At 47.8% G+C, this 17,774-nt stretch overlaps 1 protein-coding gene across 4 annotated transcripts; it reads left to right on the plus strand.

Moving 5' to 3' along the window:
* Positions 1–729: 729 nt before the first annotated feature.
* LOC133351431 (volume-regulated anion channel subunit LRRC8D-like) lies at positions 730–15,579 on the plus strand. 4 transcript variants are annotated; one of them, XM_061566634.1, is made up of 9 exons: positions 730–812; positions 2,378–2,535; positions 7,098–7,211; positions 10,169–10,473; positions 11,766–12,278; positions 12,529–12,676; positions 13,519–13,677; positions 14,068–14,217; positions 14,394–15,578. In XM_061566634.1, exons 2-9 carry the CDS (start codon positions 2,392–2,394, stop codon positions 15,396–15,398), a joined length of 2,538 nt encoding a protein of 845 aa, XP_061422618.1. In that variant the 5' UTR covers positions 730–812; positions 2,378–2,391; the 3' UTR covers positions 15,399–15,578. The 4 variants fall into 4 exon arrangements, with proteins under 4 accessions (XP_061422618.1, XP_061422620.1, XP_061422619.1 ...); XM_061566636.1 differs by lacking the exon at positions 730–812 and adding an exon at positions 993–1,007 and having other exon boundaries at positions 14,394–15,579; XM_061566635.1 differs by lacking the exon at positions 730–812 and adding an exon at positions 1,814–1,840 and having other exon boundaries at positions 14,394–15,579.
* Positions 15,580–17,774: the final 2,195 nt, after the last annotated feature.

Consider the following 17,774-nt stretch of genomic DNA (forward strand, 5'->3'; position numbering starts at 1 on the left):
TGGTCACCCCCATGCCCTTAGAAATGTCAACGTTCATCCTATACATTATACTACACTATACACTACACAGCTGTCAACCCCTTATAATCCCATCACAAGGGAGAAACACAAATAGACACATTTTTTTGTACGCCCGTACGGACCTAAGAACTCAATTTGCCTGTGCAAAGATCACGACGGGGTAAAACCGTGATGGGGTTCGACAGCTCCGCAATAGTCGAGTGTGAATAGTCGCTATTGGTTATCAGAGGTTACCCCACAAGCAAACAACGTGTGGGCGGCCATTTTGGATAGGGGGTGTGGGGGCCTCTCCCTTACCAAGATGGCCGTTTCCACCCCAAGAGCCACGTGGTGTTGACATTTCGCGGGCTTTTTTTAATTGGTCAGCTCCGTTGCACGTGACATTGAACTTTATTTCATAGCCCGGATTAAGGCCCATGGTTAATAGCATAGACTAGATAAGGCGCGGCTGCGTTTCAGACTATACCAAGTATGGAGGGGGGTGGATGAAAAGCATCAACTCAAGACGCGCTGAAAAAATGTAGCGAACTTGTTTATAGTTTTATTGTTTCATCCATAGCGACAAGAACCAAGACGGATCGCTAGCGTTAGTGAAAGGTGGCGTTTGCTGTCTACCCCCTTAAATTAAAACAATTTAAGTTCGCCGATTGAATTCACCCCTCCCGCGCACGCCGCTCGAGTTGGTTTCGCCCACGCGGCCCTCTCCCTCAACCGCCACCAACAAACCGTCGCGATTTGGCGGGAGAAGTGGAGCCTAACGACCAGCACTACCACAACATCTATAATCACAAGTATAACGACTATAATAACATCTCCCACGTCTATAATCATTACTATAATAACAACTACAACAGCTATAATAATTATAACACTAATAATAACATCAATAAAAGAAACAATTACTACTACTATAGTAATAAAAACATGAACTGCTGTAATAACTAATACTGTAACTACTATAATAACCACAACATCTATAATCACAACTATAACACTAATAACATCAATAAAATAACATAAACAACTACTATAGTAATAAAAACACGAACGGCTATAATAACTTAATACTGTAATATCAACTACTATAATAACTACTACAACATTTATAATCACAACTGTAACACAAGTAATAACATTACATAAACTACTACTACTACTATAGTAATACAAACATGAACTGATATAATAACTAGTACTGTAATATCAACTACTACTATAATAACAACCACAACATATAATCACAACTATAACTATCATTAACATCAATAAAATAACAAACAACTAAATTTCGATTTAAAGCTTTCGTGACTGCAGGGATTCATCTTCTTGGTTCTTTCGGTAAAGTCACGTAGAAGGGAAGTAATAAAATAATAAAAATAAAACATAATAAAACAATTCTCACGACGTTTCGGCCACAACGCAAGCAGCCGTCCTCAGGCGAAGAATGGTGGTGCTTCATTCTTCGCCTGAGGACGGCTGCTTGCGTTGTGGCCGAAACGTCGTGAGAATTGTTTTATTATTTATTATGTTTTATTTTTATTATTTTATTACTTCCCTTCTACGTGACTTTACCGAAAGAACCAAGAAAACAAACAACTACTACTATAGTAATAAAACATGTACGGCTCTACTAACTAATACTGTAATATCAACTACTACTATAATAACAACTACAACATCTATAATCACAACTATAACACTAATAACATCAATAAAATAACAAACAACTACTACTATAGTAATAAAACATGTACTGCTATACTAACTAATACTGTAATATCAACTACTACTATAATAACTACAACATCTATAATCACAACTATAACACTAATAACATCAATAAAATAACAAACAACTACTACTATAGTAATAAAACATGTACTGCTATACTAACTAATACTGTAATATCAACTACTACTATAATAAAACAAGGGCGGTGAGAGAGAGTGGAGCCAATCTCACACGCGCCTCTGTAAGCCTCACACAGCCTGTCAGAGGAGCTACACGGGGAGACATTTGTATTGTGTCTGCCTGTGTGTGTCTCTGTGTGCGTCTTTGTTGCCTGTGTGTGACCCTCTGTGTGTGTGTGTCTGCCTGTGTTTGTGTGTGTGTCTGCTTGTGTGTGTGTCTGCCTGTGTGTGTCTGCCTGTGTGTCTGCCTGTGTGTGTCTGTGTGTGTGTCTGTCTGTGTGTGTCTGCCTGTGTGTGTGTCTGCCTGTGTGTGTCTGCCTGTGTGTGTGTCTGTGTGTCTGCCTGTGTGTGTCTGCTTGTGTGTGTATGTCTGTGTATGTCTGTGTGTGTGTCTGCGTGTGTGTGCGCCTCTGTGTGTGTCTGCGTGTGTGTCTGCCTGTGTGCAGTCTCGGCTCGAGTCATGATTCCCATCGGAGCCCTGACCTCCTCCTTCTCATTGGAGGGTCACCAGGACCTCAAGATCCTTCAGCCCTGGTGGGACGTGTTGTGCGACATGCTCTCCGTGCCCATGTTCATGATAGGCATCTTTGCCGGGATGCTGCAGGTACGTCGTTCCAACGCTCTAGACTCTAGACCAGACATGTCCAAAGTCCGGCCCGCGGGCCAATCACGGCTCGCGGTCAGATTTCACACGGCCCGCAGCTTCGGTCTTATAAATCATAAAACTTTAAAGATGTTATTCTTCCTTTCACCACACGGTGGCAGCACCATTCTAATTCTATCTGGCTCTGCATCCGTGCCGCAAACCCTTCTCGAGTCATTTCTGCCATGGCGACTGCAAAAAAAGAAATGCGGTCATTCGCTAAGAAAATGCTGAGCTTATTCGGCTCCACATATTTGTGTGAGCAAACATTCTCAGTCATGAACTTAAGCAAGAACCGATTGAGGTCAAGGAAGAGCGACTCCCATTTGCGTGGCATTTTACGCATCTCAACCACTGCCCTCAAGCCAGACCTGGTCTCTTTACTGAAATCTAGATCTCAGTATCACCCTTCTCATTAGTGTCAGCAAGTTATCTGTTCCTTGATCAATCTGAAATTGAGTGTTTTGAACGGTAACATCTGTCACTATTAACAGTGAAAAGCCTAAAGCACACAAATGCACTTGGACTTATAGCACTTGTTTTATTAAACTCTTGAATAAGATTTGGTTATAACTGTTGATGTTATGTACCTGTAGATGTGACACAAACTATTGCTTTCTGAAAGATCTTGTAAAAGACAAGGGCAAAATTCGCTTGTTTTAAAGTTTAATGATAACAGACCACTTTCCATTACTTATAGCTCATGTTTAAAATGTTCATGAGGCACAGATATTTAACTCATGGAAATTTAAGGTATTCTATACAGTTTGTTCAATGTTACCTGACTGAATGAAAGGCAGAATTGTGTTTTTAGAGGAGTTCACGTCTGCCTGAGTGGCTTATATTTGGTTACATTGTCATTGAAAAATAAAGGTAATTGTGACAATTATTTTTTTTTATAAAACAGTGTGTATTTTCAAGTAACATTTGTGGTTAAAAAAATGTCAGAAGGAACTATTGGCCCCCGGGCATCTTCACTTTATCAAATTTGGCCCTCTTTGCAAAAAGTTTGGACACCCCTGCTCTAGACTCTACAGAGTCCCCACGCACATTCATCAATGTCGCCGCCATGCTATGGATAACACATAGGCTTTCACGACCAATATTCATAATCAACGTTTTTGGGTTTAGATCGCGTTATTTATAAATGTGTCGTAACCCTCCACCACCCGACACGGCCAATCAGTAAAAAAGTGTCACGTTGACAAAAGACAAATAGTTCACTGCTTTAGCCCACCGGTGTGTTGAAGCGTGAAACCACAACATTTACAATTTGAGTACGACGTTTCGCTGGTATTTGCATCCAGCATCATCGGGCAATTCGCCAGAATGGTGAGGCTCTGCTGTGTCTCCCATTTTTATATAGAGCAGCAGCAGGGTGACGTCATCATTAACTCATCAGGTGCAAAGATTTGAGGGTGGGGGGTTATTGTAATGATATACTTTGCCGTTACCCCACGCACAATTCAAGTGGATTAGCTAATTGCTGAGGTAGAATCAGCAGTAAGACTCCTTCCACATAATGAGGCAGAGATGACTAGACACGAGGTTGCCAAAATAATTGAGAATAGTAAAGTACCAATAGTAAATATTAGCTCGAACGAGGCAAAAGCCTTAAGAGAGCTTCGTCTAAATAAAGATATTCAAATCCTAGCAGCTGATAAGGGCCACACTACTGTAGTGATGTCACGAGCTGATTATGATAATAAAATTAAAGATTTATTAGAGGAAAGTACCTACATTAAAATTTAACGAGATCCAACTAATACTTTGGAACGTAAGACTACTGCGATCATTGCAAATTCATTAATCCCAAAAAATGAGCAATTCCTAATTAAGCCAAGGGCTTCAAAACCACCTAGACTGTATGGGCTACCAAAGATCCATAAAATCGGCATCCCTTTACGACCCATAGTCAGTACAATTGGCTTTGCCACATATAAATTAGCAAAATATGTAACTAAGCAATTACAGCCCTACATCGGTAGGACATCATCATTCATAAGAAATTCAGAACATCTTGTGAATATGATCAAACATATTAAACTTAACCCTAATGATATTTTGGTGAGTTTTGATGTGATTTCGCTATTCACTAAGGTTCCAGTGAGCGAGTCGCTTAAATTACTTGATACACTGGTAAAGAATACAGGTTTACCAAAAGATATTCCGAAACTCACTGACCATTGTTTAAATAACACTTACTTCTTATGGAGAGGTGAATTCTTTAAACAAAGGGAGGGAGCAGCAATGGGCTCTCCTTTATCTCCTGCTATAGCAAATTTGTACATGGAAAACTTTGAAACCAGAGCACTTGCCTCGAGCACATTAAAACCATCCTTTTGGTTTAGATATGTGGATGACACTTTGGTTGTCTGGCCACATGGTAAAGATACACTTAACGATTTTCTAAATCATCTCAATGCCCAAAACCCGGCCATTCAGTTCACCATGGAAATGGAGGTGAATAACACACTCCCGTTCCTGGATATTTTACTTGGGCATGGCCTAAATGGTAAAATAACACACAGCGTTTACAGAAAGCAAACGCACACTGATGCCTACCTGAATGCAGATGCGCATCATCACCCAGCTCAGAAATCCTCTCTTATCAAGACGCTCATACATCGGGCTAAAACAGTGTCAGATGGTGAAAGTCTAGTGAGAGAGATTAAACATGTTAAAGAAGCACTAAGACAGAATGGCTACAATAATGCTCAAATTAACAGAGCACTAAATGCCAAATCACGATCGCAAAGCAATACTGCTGAAAGCGATCAGATTATTAAAACAATAATAAGTATAACCCGTAAAAACAAAGTTTTTCACTATAAATCCTTTATATGCATGGCAGCGAACTTAATATAAAGGATTTAAAATATATTCGCCTGTGAAGGACGCGGGGATCGATCCCGCGACCTTTGGCATGGGAAGCGAGGGCGCTACCAACTGCGCTACTCCGCCACGGCCTGTGGAGGGGTTACGCTCTGGGCTCTTATACTGTGACGTTCAGCCAAAGCGTTGAATGAGTTCTATTTGAATATATGTAAAATAAAATTTTTTGCCTAAAAAGTGTAAAATTTTGGGAATTTTTTTTCACGAACATTAATTGTCTGGCACAACGATTCTGTGTGGAAAATGTCAGCTCGATTGGATCACGGGAAGTGGGTTTTAAAAACGACTGAAAGATTTGCACGGTCGTAAGCAAGCAAGCACGCAAGCAAGCAAGCATGCGAACTTAATATAAAGGATTTAAAAATACCATTTATCTCAGGAGTAACTGACAAATTAGCCCGTGTTTTGCAAAAGCAAACCATTACAGTAAGATTTGGTACAGTACACAAAATTCAACAACTAGTAACGTGCACTAAAGACGAATTACCTAAATTATCAACAGCAGGTGTATATCGGATTAATTGTGTATGTGGCAGATGCTATATTGGACAGACAGGGCATAACGTTAGTATAAGACTAAAAGAACACCAGAGAAATATTAAACTATCGCAAACACAACTGTCGGCAGTGGCAGAACATGCATGCCAACAGGGACACTCAATTAATTTTGACAACGTGTTGTGTAAAACTAGTTACTACTGGCAAAGACTAATTAGAGAATCCATTGAAATTGAGAGAAACAGAAATAACTTTAATCGCTCAGACAGCTACAGGCTTAGTGCGGCCTAGAGGCGTATTATTAAATAAGATACATTACAATTCCTTATAAGGGAAACAAACACTAACTGATTACTAATGTAGCATAATCACAATAAAACACATTCCAAATGATTACTAATCTACAACTCGCATCATAACAATAGCCTGATTAACAATCTAGTATATAATTACAATAACCCCTCCCCTCAAATCTTTGCACCTGATGAGTTAATGATGACGTCACCCTGCTGCTGCTCTATATAAGAACGGGAGACACAGCAGAGCCTCACCATTCTGGCGAATTGCCCGATGATGCTGGATGCAATTACCAGCGAAACGTCGTACTCAAATTGTAAATGTTGTGGTTTCACGCTTCAACACACCGGTGGGCTAAAGCAGTGAACTTTTTGTCTTTTGTTAACGTGACACTTTTTTACTGATTGGCCGTGTCGGGTGGTGGAGGGTTACGACACATTTATAAATAACGCGATCGAAACCCAAAAACGTTGATTATGGATGCTATGGATAACATTGCAGAGATGTTGACGACCTCGCCTGGTACGCAGGAGGCCATAGGTTCCATCCCGACCCCTGCTGCATATTTGGACTTCGCGTGTGTCTCATCATCACAGTGGCCGGGAGATGTTAACTACCTCGCCTGGTACGCAGGAGGTCGTGGGTTCCAACTCGACGTACGAGCTCACTCAAAGCGCTGGCTAGAGAGCACATCTTGGGTCGATATGGGTTGCCTCCCCCTCCGTACACACCGGGAATCGCGCAAAGTGAACCTGAGTGGAGCGACGTCTTCAAGGAGACCACACGGCGCACGTCATGATCACGTGGTACCCACTTCCCCCACCTCCGCCCAGAACATGAACGAGCGCATTCTGTGTGTGCCGGTGCCGAGAGGCTTCGACGTGGATCTGAAGGAGTGGAACGAGACCGTGCTGAGGAAGCTCGTGGCCAACCCCAGGGCCCACACGGTGAGGTCCCCCCTCGGGCCGGCTCGACACGACCATGCGGGGGGGGGGAACCGCTGGTTGCCAGCGGTAAGGCCGGCTGCGCCACCGGCAATTGCCCGAGGAATAGTGTAATGTACAGTATAGTGCAGGGGTGGGCATACTTTTTCACTCGCGGGCCACAATGGGTTCTAAAATTTGACAGAGGGGCCGGGCCAGGAACAGATGGATGGAGTGTTTGTGTGAACTAATATAAATGACATGTAAAACTGATTACATGAAAGGATTTGGCCTTTAACAGGTAGCAAAGCATTTATTTGCAAGGCAATTTAACAAATTGCACGAACATGAACAATACAAAAACATGTCGTAACGTGACTGATCAAACATCATGAAAACATCTGAGGCCTGCGCCCAAACCAATTACCTCACTTGAACTTCTTTATTATCTACATTAACAGGTGAGAGCAGCCACGCAGGCTGTGTGATGGAGATTTGGCTCCAACCTCGCTGCAGCAACACATAATCAGTTTCAGTGGGAACAGTGTTGTTGATCTCCCATTTTTGCCAGTGCATCCAAGTCTGGAGTTATTTTGGTTGTGGCAATTCTCTGGATAGATCTGAGGTGCTGATCCGTTAACTTTGATCTGTGACGGGCTTTGTTGGCGTTCATGACGCTGAATATCTGCTCACACACATAAGTGGAGCCAAACAAAGTCAGTATCTTCTGTGCAGTCCTCCGGAGGTTTGGAAACGTGGCTCTGTTAAGTGAAGCATAAAAATCATTTAGTTTAACAGAGTTGAACTCCTTTAGGACGGAGTCAGACTGAAGATCTATCAGTTCCAACTGCAGCTCCTGTGGTGCTGTTTCAGGGTCTTATGACAGGGGACAGGACACCAGCTGAAGTGACTGTTCAATGTTTTCGAAATCAGAGAACCTACGGCAGAATTCTCCGTGCAGGTCCTCAAGCGATTTGCTGTATTTTTTTGCGTTTCGCGGTGCCTCTTCCTGCATGGCAAGTGTGGGGAAATAAGCGAAAGATTTGTTCGCAATTTGTCCGGAGAACAAAGTGAGCTTGGATTTGAAGGCTTTCACATGTTTGTACATGTCGTGAACAAACTGATCTTTCCCCTGCAGTTTCACATTCAGCTCATTCATGTGTGAAAATATGTCCACAGCAAACGCAAAGTCACGAAGCCAGTTCTTGTCACTTAGCTCAGGGAATTCGTCAGATTTCCCCATCAACTCCAAAAATGCGATGACATCTTCTTTCAGCTCCCACACTCGTTGTAACACTTTCCCCAAACTTAACCAGCGGACACGAGAGTGGTACAGCAAGTCCTGATGATCCGCATCAGTTTCCTCCAGGAAGGTAATAAACTGACGGTGCTGAAGTCCCCTTGCTCGTATAAAGTTCATAAGTTTTACGACTGGATTCACGACATGATTAAGCTGCAATACAGACTTACACAGGGATTCCTGATGGATGATGCATTGAAGGAAAATAAGATCCTGGACAGGGTTTTCCTCTTTCACTTTATCCTGGATTATTTTCAGCAGCCCAACATTTAAATTTGGCGATCCATCCGTTGTGACATTGACAAGTTTACTCCAAGGTAGCGTCATTCTTTTGATGACAGCAGATACCTGGTTATACAAGTCCTCTCCCCGCGTTGTTCCTTTCAGGGACTCCATGGTGAAAAACTCCTCTGTTATCGCAAAATTGTCTTCAATGCCTCGGATAAAAATGAGGAGCTGAGCTGTGTCTTTTACGTCCGTACTTTCATCCAGTGCTAGTTAATATAATTCAAAGGAAGCAGACTTTTTGTTTAATTGACTGACTATATTTTTATCAATAAGTTCCACATGGCGAGTCACAGTCCTGCGTGATGAACTGACTTTTTCAAATTTGCTTTTGATCTCCCGACACAAGATGTCTGCTATCTGTACCATGTTTTCTTTCACAAACTTACCTTCGGAGAAAGTGGTAATGAGTGGTAATGTTGGTAAGAAGAAGTTTTTAAAGAAAATTTAAATCGAAGTGAAGAAGGAAATAATTGAAAAGTTTGTATAATTAATGATTTTTCAAACTTTAATTATGTTTTCTGTGGTTAAAACTCTTTAAAAAACTGTGGGGTCTAGAACGGACTCGTGAAATTCGGAGAGAACTCGGAGTTAAGTTTTGTTTGTTTTGTTGAATTACACAAAGCGTAACAGTTATGTATATAACTTTTTTTATATAAAATTCCTAGTAAGATATTAATTTCGTGATGTAGTCATACCCCTCCCCCTCATTCAAGCCGTAATTTAGAGAGCGAAAGCGCCGAGAACGTAAATCGCTAACATAAGAACCCGTTAATCTCTTCTCGCATCATTCATACGATGATGATGCGGTGAAGTAAACGTTCATACGATATTACAGTGAATGCTTCCAAAAACAATACTGTACCCAAATATTACTGTTAACTTACTTTCAATAGAAACATGAATTGCTCATACGAATATTCTCTCTCTCTCTCCCCGGTCAAAGTGCGCCATCTATTGGGGAAATGGGGGCATTACAGGAGGAAGGTAACATTTTATTTAATAATAATAATATTTGGACAAGTTCGGCGGGCCGGATTAAAAAGCCCAACGGGCCGTACTTTGCCCATGTCTGGTATAGTGTATAGTGTAATGTATAGTGTGGTGTATAGTGTAATGTATAGTGTAGTGTAATTTATAGTGTGGTGTATATTGTAATGTACATTATAGTGTAATGTATAGTGTAGTGTATAGTGTAATATCCTAGTACAGCACACCGGTGTGTTGGAGAGCAAAGCCACAACATTGACGATCTTGAGTACGGTGACGTTTCGCCAGTAATTACAACCGGCATCATCAGGCAAAAGCCAGATTTGAGCTAGCTCTGTCACCGCAACGGAGGGCATGTGACATCACCGCCACGCCAGTTAATTTTGCCCTTCCCACACTCGCCCAGGTTGGCTTCGACCAGTACCAGTACCGGTTGATCAACCAGTTCTGCTACGACAACGCGGTGCTGTGGATCAGCAAATACTTCCCGCACCTCGTCGTGCTGCACACGCTCATCCTGACGGCCACCAGGAACTTCTGGTTCAGGTTCCCGGAGACGAGCTCCAAGATTGAGCACTTTGTGTGCGTGCTGGGCAAGTGCATGGATTCGCAGTGGACCACGCACGCCGTGCACGAAGCCGCGCTGGACGGGTTGGCGTCAGCGGCGGCGGCGCTGCAGCCGCCACCGCCCGCCACGGCGGGGAGCTGCAGGTTAGAAGGGGGCTGACTACTAAGAGACGGCCCACGGATCCTTCCTTCCTTTGTCATCCCTTCCCCCCTTAAGTAACAAAATTTAAAAAGTTCCCCTTTTCTCCTTTCGGGGGGGACCCTCCGTGGGTTTGGGGCAGAGGTCGCAAACGGGTTTTGATTCCTTACCCGTACCCGGCCGCACCAGGGTCACAAATGGGTACCCGTACCCGGCCGGGTACGGGTACCCGTTCCCTACCCGTACCCTACCCGAAATGAGTGACAAACGGTTACTCACCAGTGACTCACGGCCTACCCGTACCTGTACCCGGCCGCATCAGGGTCGCAAACTGCTACCCGTACCTGTACCCGGCCGGGTACGGGTAGCCGGGTATTGGGTAGGGTACGGGTATCGGGTACCCGGTTGCGACCTCTGTTTTGGGGCAGCGAGCCTGTTCACGCATCTTTCTATGCCCCTGCTTTTCATAACCAGTTTGGCTTACGGTTGGCGGTGTGTGTGTGGGGAGCGGTAGTGAAGCGGTTAGCGCTACGCTGCGCTATGATCCCGGCGACCCAGGTTCGATTACCGCTCATGGCCAACACCGGCGACGATTATCTGAAACACGTTCCTTCGGAGTGGGCAGGTAGTAACTTGGTTGGACAGCGCGTTTGTGCACGACAGACATATAATCCCTGGTGGGCAGTATGGAACCTGTTCATACTTGTACCAGCTTTGGGCCTCTCCTAGGTCTACTCAGCCTCAAATGAGTACTTGGTGTGGTGTGTAAACATCGCCACTGGGGAGACAAAGGCGGCCAGGCGTGGTGCTGGCCACCCACCCCCTCATGTACAGTTCCAGCCTTCATAAGTGCTCGCTAACTCGATAACAGCACTTGCCCCTATAGTCTGTTAAGGCTATACGGGGGCTCTTGGTGTGCGTGTGTATGTGCGTCACGATGTGGGTGTCTGAGTCTGTATGGGTCTCTGGGTTTCTGTGGGTCTCTGTGGTCTCTGCGGGTCTGTGGGTCTTTATGGGTCTCTGCGGGTCTCTGTGAGTCACTATGGGTCTCTGTGGGTCTCTGTGGGTCTCTGCGGGTCTGTGGGTCTCTGTGAGTCTCGATTGGTCTCTGTGAGTCTCTATGGGTTTCTGTGGGTCTCTGCGGGTTTCTGTGAGTCTCTATGGGTTTTTGTGAGACTCTGTGTATCTTTGTGGGTCTCTGCGGTTCTCTGTGAGTCTCGATGGGTCTCTGTGAGTCTATATGGGTCTCTGTGAATCTCTATGGGTCTCTGTGCGTCTCTGCGTCCCACGCTCGCAGCGACCCGAGATCCGACGAACTCCCCATGGAGAAACTGCCTTCTGAGTCTCCGCCGGCACCGCCCCGGCCTTCCATCCGATTCGTCGACCCCGGCGAGGCCGCCCCGCCCCCCGACTGGCCCCCCCCGGAGCAGAACGAGGGCCGGCGGACGCCATCGGATGATCGCATCCTGGACAAGAAGGAGGGCGAGCAGGCCAAGGCTCTCTTCGAGAAGGTGAAGAAACTGCGTGCTCACACGGAGGCGAGCGGCGGGCTCCACAGGCTCTACGTGTGGCAGACGGGGGCCCGCTTGCTGCAGGCGCTGGTGGTGCTTGCGTACACCGGTTACGCCGGCCCCAACATGCGCTACCACATCCACTGCGTGGAAGACGAGTACATCACGGGCTACGGAGACTTCTATTGCGTCCACGGGCTGTGGCGCATCTTCCGCATGATGTGGATGGCCTACGCGACCACGATGTGCGTCTACGCGCTCACCTGTGCCTACGTCTTCTACTGGGTGGTGACCGGCAGGTGAGAGGGGGGGGCGGCGGGCTGCCGCAGAGCGGTTGCGTGGCACCGGATCGCCGTGCGGCAGCCTTCTGACTTTGGTCTGCGGGCTTTTCGTGGAGATGCGTGGAGATGCGGTTAGCGCGGACGGCGACACCGCTACGTATATCTAATCGTAACGTTCTACCGGTGGCTTCGTGGGAGATCTTCCGCGTTGGGACGAGGGTCGACGATCGCTGAGTTCTCTGTGCTGGGGGGGGCGCTGACACCGCAGGCTCAAGGAGTACAGCTTCGCGGAGGCGCGCCAGGAGACAGGGGTGGACGACATTCCGGACGTGCGCAACGACTTTGCCTTCCTCCTTCACCTAGTGGACAAGTACGACCCCTGCTACGCGTGCAAGTTCTCTGTCTTCCTGTCCGAGGTGAGGAGAAGCCGCTCGCAGAGCGCGCTGTGCGCTGCACGCAGAGCGCCGCACGTTTGACGGAGCCGACCGCGCCGATCGGAGATGCGGGGTAAGGACAACAAACTGTGGGTCTCTGTGTGGTGAACGTGGTGCTGGCCACCCACCCCCTCGTGTGCCGCCTTTCTGGCCTGCATAGGTGCTTGCTAACGGCACTTGCCCCAACAGTCCGTCGAGGCTATACGGGTGATGTTGAGTCTTTGGGTCTCTGTCTGAGTCTATGGGCCGTGTTAGTCTATGTGTAATGACCTTATGGGCAAGTTATGTAATGACTAATTATAAGGGGGGCGTATCGGTGGTGAAGGTCAAAGGCTGAGTGAGACCACAAGCTCCGGGAACCTGCTTGAAGATTCAGGAAGGGGGCGTGGCCGGAGGCGGGGCTTGGCCGCACCGGGGTGTATATAAGGGGGACCGAACCAGAGGTTCGGTGCTGTTGCTGGTCCTGGGTCCAGGCTGCATCGCCGCTCGCCGTCATCTCTCTTCGTCGTGGCCGATCTCCTGCAGGGCTCTCATCGTCACTGTCGCTGCGCTAGTCAAATAACCGTGTAGTTGGACGCCGACGATGGGGTTGTGTAGAAGGGTTGGCTATGTGTAGTTACGTAGAGACGTTGATATTTCTGTATCGTCCAGTGTGAGAATAAATAAGAAGGCCTCTACACGATGCGTCTCGGAAGTCGCTCACTACATGTGTATAACGTCTTTACCGTCATGGGGCGTAACGGCTCATTGGGCCCTCGCTGCTGAAACAAATAAAATCCATCCACGCGTGGCTGCTGGTGCTGTTGCTGCTGCTGCTGCTCCAGGTGAGCGAAAATAAGCTGAGGCAGGTGAACGTGGATCAAGCGTGGACCCTGTCGCATCTGACGGAGCTGCTGGCGATCAATGCGCAGGGCGAAAGCGAGCTACATCTCTCCAAGCTGGCAGCGGTGCCAGTGGACACATACCGGCTCACTCAGATACAGGTGCCCGTGGACACACCCACTTACCCACCCACCTATGCACCCACCCATCCACACCCGCACACCCACTCACCCACCAATTCACTCACCCACCCACTCACCCAGACACCCACTTACCCACCAACTCACCCGCACACCCACCCAACCACTCGCGCACACACCCACCCACTTGCTCACTCACCCACTCACTCGCCAACACACCGCCCACGCACACACCCACCCACACACCCACTCACTCACCAACCCACACACCCACCCACCCACACACCCATGCACCCACCAACTTACACAGCCACTCACCCACTAACTCACTCACCCTCATACCCACTGACCCACCCACACACCCACTCACCCACCAACTTACTCACCCTCGTACCCAATCCCCCACCGAAGGTGCTGACGCTGGACTCGATGCACGGGGTGACGCTGGGGGCGGCGGTGGTGCAGATGGTGAATCTGCACAAGCTCCGGCTGCTGAACTGCACCGTGGGCGTCGACAATCGCGCACTCGCCTTCCTCAGCGAGGAGCTGCGCCAGCTGGAGGTGCGTGGGTGGATGGGCGGGCGGGCGCGAGGGTGGCTCGGTCTGAGTGGTTCATTCGGCTCCACTGATCCGGGCCGTGACATCGCCAAAAAGTCACCTCCCCCACCAAATGTATTTAAGTCACAATGTCGGGGACCGAAATTCACCGTCCGCCCCCCCCCCGCGCCCTCTCGCAGGTGAAGTTTGCAATCAAGGCGGAGGTCCCGGGCTGGCTGCGTGACATGCGCCACCTGGAGGAGCTGTCCCTGGAGGGGCCCCTGACGCCGGCGCTCCTCAAGCCGCTGGGCGGCCTCAGGCGCCTGCAGGGCCTGCGCCTGACGACCAGCGTCGCCCGCCTCCCGCCCGGCCTGGCCACTGTCGCCAGCGGCGGCGGTGGCCTGCGCGCGTTCGCCCTCGACAACGGCGGCGCGCGCCTCGAGTCGCTGGCGCCCCTGAGCAAGCTGCGCGGCCTGGAGACGCTGCGGCTGACGCGTTGCGGCCTGGAGCCCGCCGAGCTTGCGCGGCCCCTGCTGGCGCTGGGACGCCTGAGCGACCTCGACCTCTCCCGCAACGGCCTCCGCTCGCCGGGCGACGGCGACGACGCGGCGATGCTGCCGGCGGCCGCCTGCAAGCGCCTCGCCGTCCTGCGTCTCTCGGACAACGCCCTCGCGAGCGTCCCGCGCTTGGCGGCGGCGGGGGGGGCAGGCTCGCTGGCGCTGCGCTCGCTCTTCCTCGACGGGAACCTCATCGGGGGCGAGCTGCCCGCTGGGCTGTTCCGTCTGCACGGCCTGCAGGTCCTCGACCTGAGCCGCAACGCCATCGCCGCCCTGCCGCCCGAGGTGCGCCAGCTGACTCGGCTGAGCACCCTCCGTCTGTCGGGCAATGCCCTGCGGAGTCTGCCTGACGAGTTGTTCCGGTGCGAGGGGTTGCGGACGCTGGCACTCGCCAACAACGAGCTGCGCGAATTGAGCGGCCTGGTCGGGAGGCTGTCGAGGCTGCGCCGCTTGGAGCTGGTCGGGAACCGGCTGACGGAGCTGCCGGCCGAGCTGGGGGAGTGCGCGGAGCTGAGGCGCGGGGGGCTGCTGGTGGAGGAGGAGCTGTTCGAGTCGCTGCCGGCGCAGGTGAAGGAAGCGATGCGGGGCGAGCCCAGTGGCGCGACGCAGAGCCCCCCTGGAAGCCGGGAGAGAAGTCCAAGGAACTGAGAGAGAAATCCGAGAAAGTGAGAACCCCGAAGACACCGAGAGACTTTCACCGGCAATTACAACCGGCATTGTCAACTCCGACTATACAGCAGTAGGCAGCGTCAGGGTTGGGATCGAAGCCACGACCTCCTGTATAACAGGTGAGGTAGGTAACATCTCAATTACCAAGACCTGTATAACAGGTGAGGTAGTTGACATCTCAATTACCAAGACCTGTATAACAGGTGAGGTAGTTGACATCTCAATTACCAAGACCTGTATAACAGGTGAGGTAGTTAACATCTCAATTACCAAGACCTGTATAACAGGTGAGGTAGTTGACATCTCAATTACCAAGACCTGTATAACAGGTGAGGTAGTTGACATCTCAATTACCAAGGCCTGTATAACAGGTGAGGTAGTTGACATCTCAATTACCAAGGCCTGTCTAACAGGTGAGGTTGTCAACATCTCAATTACCAAGACATGTATAACAGGTAAGGTAGTCAACATCTCAATTACCAAGACCTGTATAACAGGTGAGGTAGTTAACATCGTAATTACCAAGGCGTGTATAACAGGTGAGGTAGTTGACATCTTAATTACCAAGGCGTGTATAACAGGTGAGGTAGTTGACATCTCAATTACCAAGGCCTGTATAACAGGGGAGGTAGTTGACATCTCAATTACCAAGGCCTGTATAACAGGGGAGGTAGTTGACATCTCAATTACCAAGGCCTGTATAACAGGTGAGGTAGTCGACATCTCAATTACTAAGACCTGTATAACAGGTGAGGTAGTCAACATCTCAATTACCAAGGCGTGTATAACAGGTGAGGTAGTTGACATCTCAATTACCAATGCCTGTATAACAGGTGAGGTAGTCAACATCTCAATTACCAAGACCTGTATAACAGGTGAGGTAGTTAACATCTTAATTACCAAGGCGTGTATAACAGGTGAGGTAGTTGACATCTCAATTACCAAGACCTGTATAACAGGTGAGGTAGTTGACATCTCAATTACCAAGACCTGTATAACATGTGAGGTAGTTGACATCTCAATTACCAAGGCCTGTATAACAGGTGAGGTAGTTGACATCTCAATTACCAAGACCTGTATAACAGGTGAGGTAGTTAACATCTCAATTACCAAGACCTGTATAACAGGTGAGGTAGTTGACATCTCAATTACCAAGACCTGTATAACAGGTGAGGTAGTTGACATCTCAATTACCAAGGCCTGTATAACAGGTGAGGTAGTTGACATCTCAATTACCAAGGGCTGTATAACAGGTGAGGTAGTCAACATCTCAATTACCAAGGCCTGTATAACAGGTGAGGTAGTCAACATCTCAATTACCAAGACCTGTATAACAGGTGAGGTAGTTGACATCTCAATTACCAAGGCCTGTATAACAGGTGAGGTAGTCAACATCTCAATTACCAAGACCGGTATAACAGGTGAGGTAGTTAACATCGTAATTACCAAGGCGTGTATAACAGGTGAGGTAGTTGACATCTCAATTACCAAGGCCTGTATAACAGGTGAGGTAGTTAACATCTCAATTACCAAGGCCTGTATAACAGGTAAGGTAGTCAACATCTCAATTACCAAGACCTGTATAACAGGTGAGGGAGTTAACATCGGAATTACCAAGGCGTGTATAACAGGTGAGGTAGTTGACATCTTAATTACCAAGGCGTGTATAACAGGTGAGGTAGTTGACATCTCAATTACCAAGACCTGTATAACAGGTGAGGTAGTTGACATCTCAATTACCAAGGCCTGTATAACAGGGGAGGTAGTTGACATCTCAATTACCAAGGCCTGTATAACAGGTGAGGTAGTCGACATCTCAATTACCAAGACCTGTATAACAGGTGAGGTAGTCAACATCTCAATTACCAAGGCGTGTATAACAGGTGAGGTAGTTGACATATCAATTACCAAGACCTGTATAACAGGTGAGGTAGTTGACATCTCAATTACCAAGACCTGTATAACAGGTGAGGTAGTTGACATCTCAATTACCAAGGCCTGTATAACAGGTGAGGTAGTCAACATCTCAATTACCAAGACCTGTATAACAGGTGAGGTAGTTAACATCTGAATTACCAAGGCGTGTATAACAGGTGAGGTAGTTGACATCTCAATTACCAAGACCTGTATAACAGGTGAGGTAGTTGACATCTCAATTACCAAGACCTGTATAACATGTGAGGTAGTTGACATCTCAATTACCAAGGCCTGTATAACAGGTGAGGTAGTTGACATCTCAATTACCAAGACCTGTATAACAGGTGAGGTAGTTAACATCTCAATTACCAAGACCTGTATAACAGGTGAGGTAGTTGACATCTCAATTACCAAGACCTGTATAACAGGTGAGGTAGT

The sequence above is a fragment of the Lethenteron reissneri genome, chromosome 37 (genome assembly GCF_015708825.2).
Source record: "Lethenteron reissneri isolate LAM-NWPU_2019-01 chromosome 37, ASM1570882v1, whole genome shotgun sequence".
NCBI classification, from domain to species: Eukaryota; Metazoa; Chordata; class Hyperoartia; order Petromyzontiformes; family Petromyzontidae; genus Lethenteron; species Lethenteron reissneri.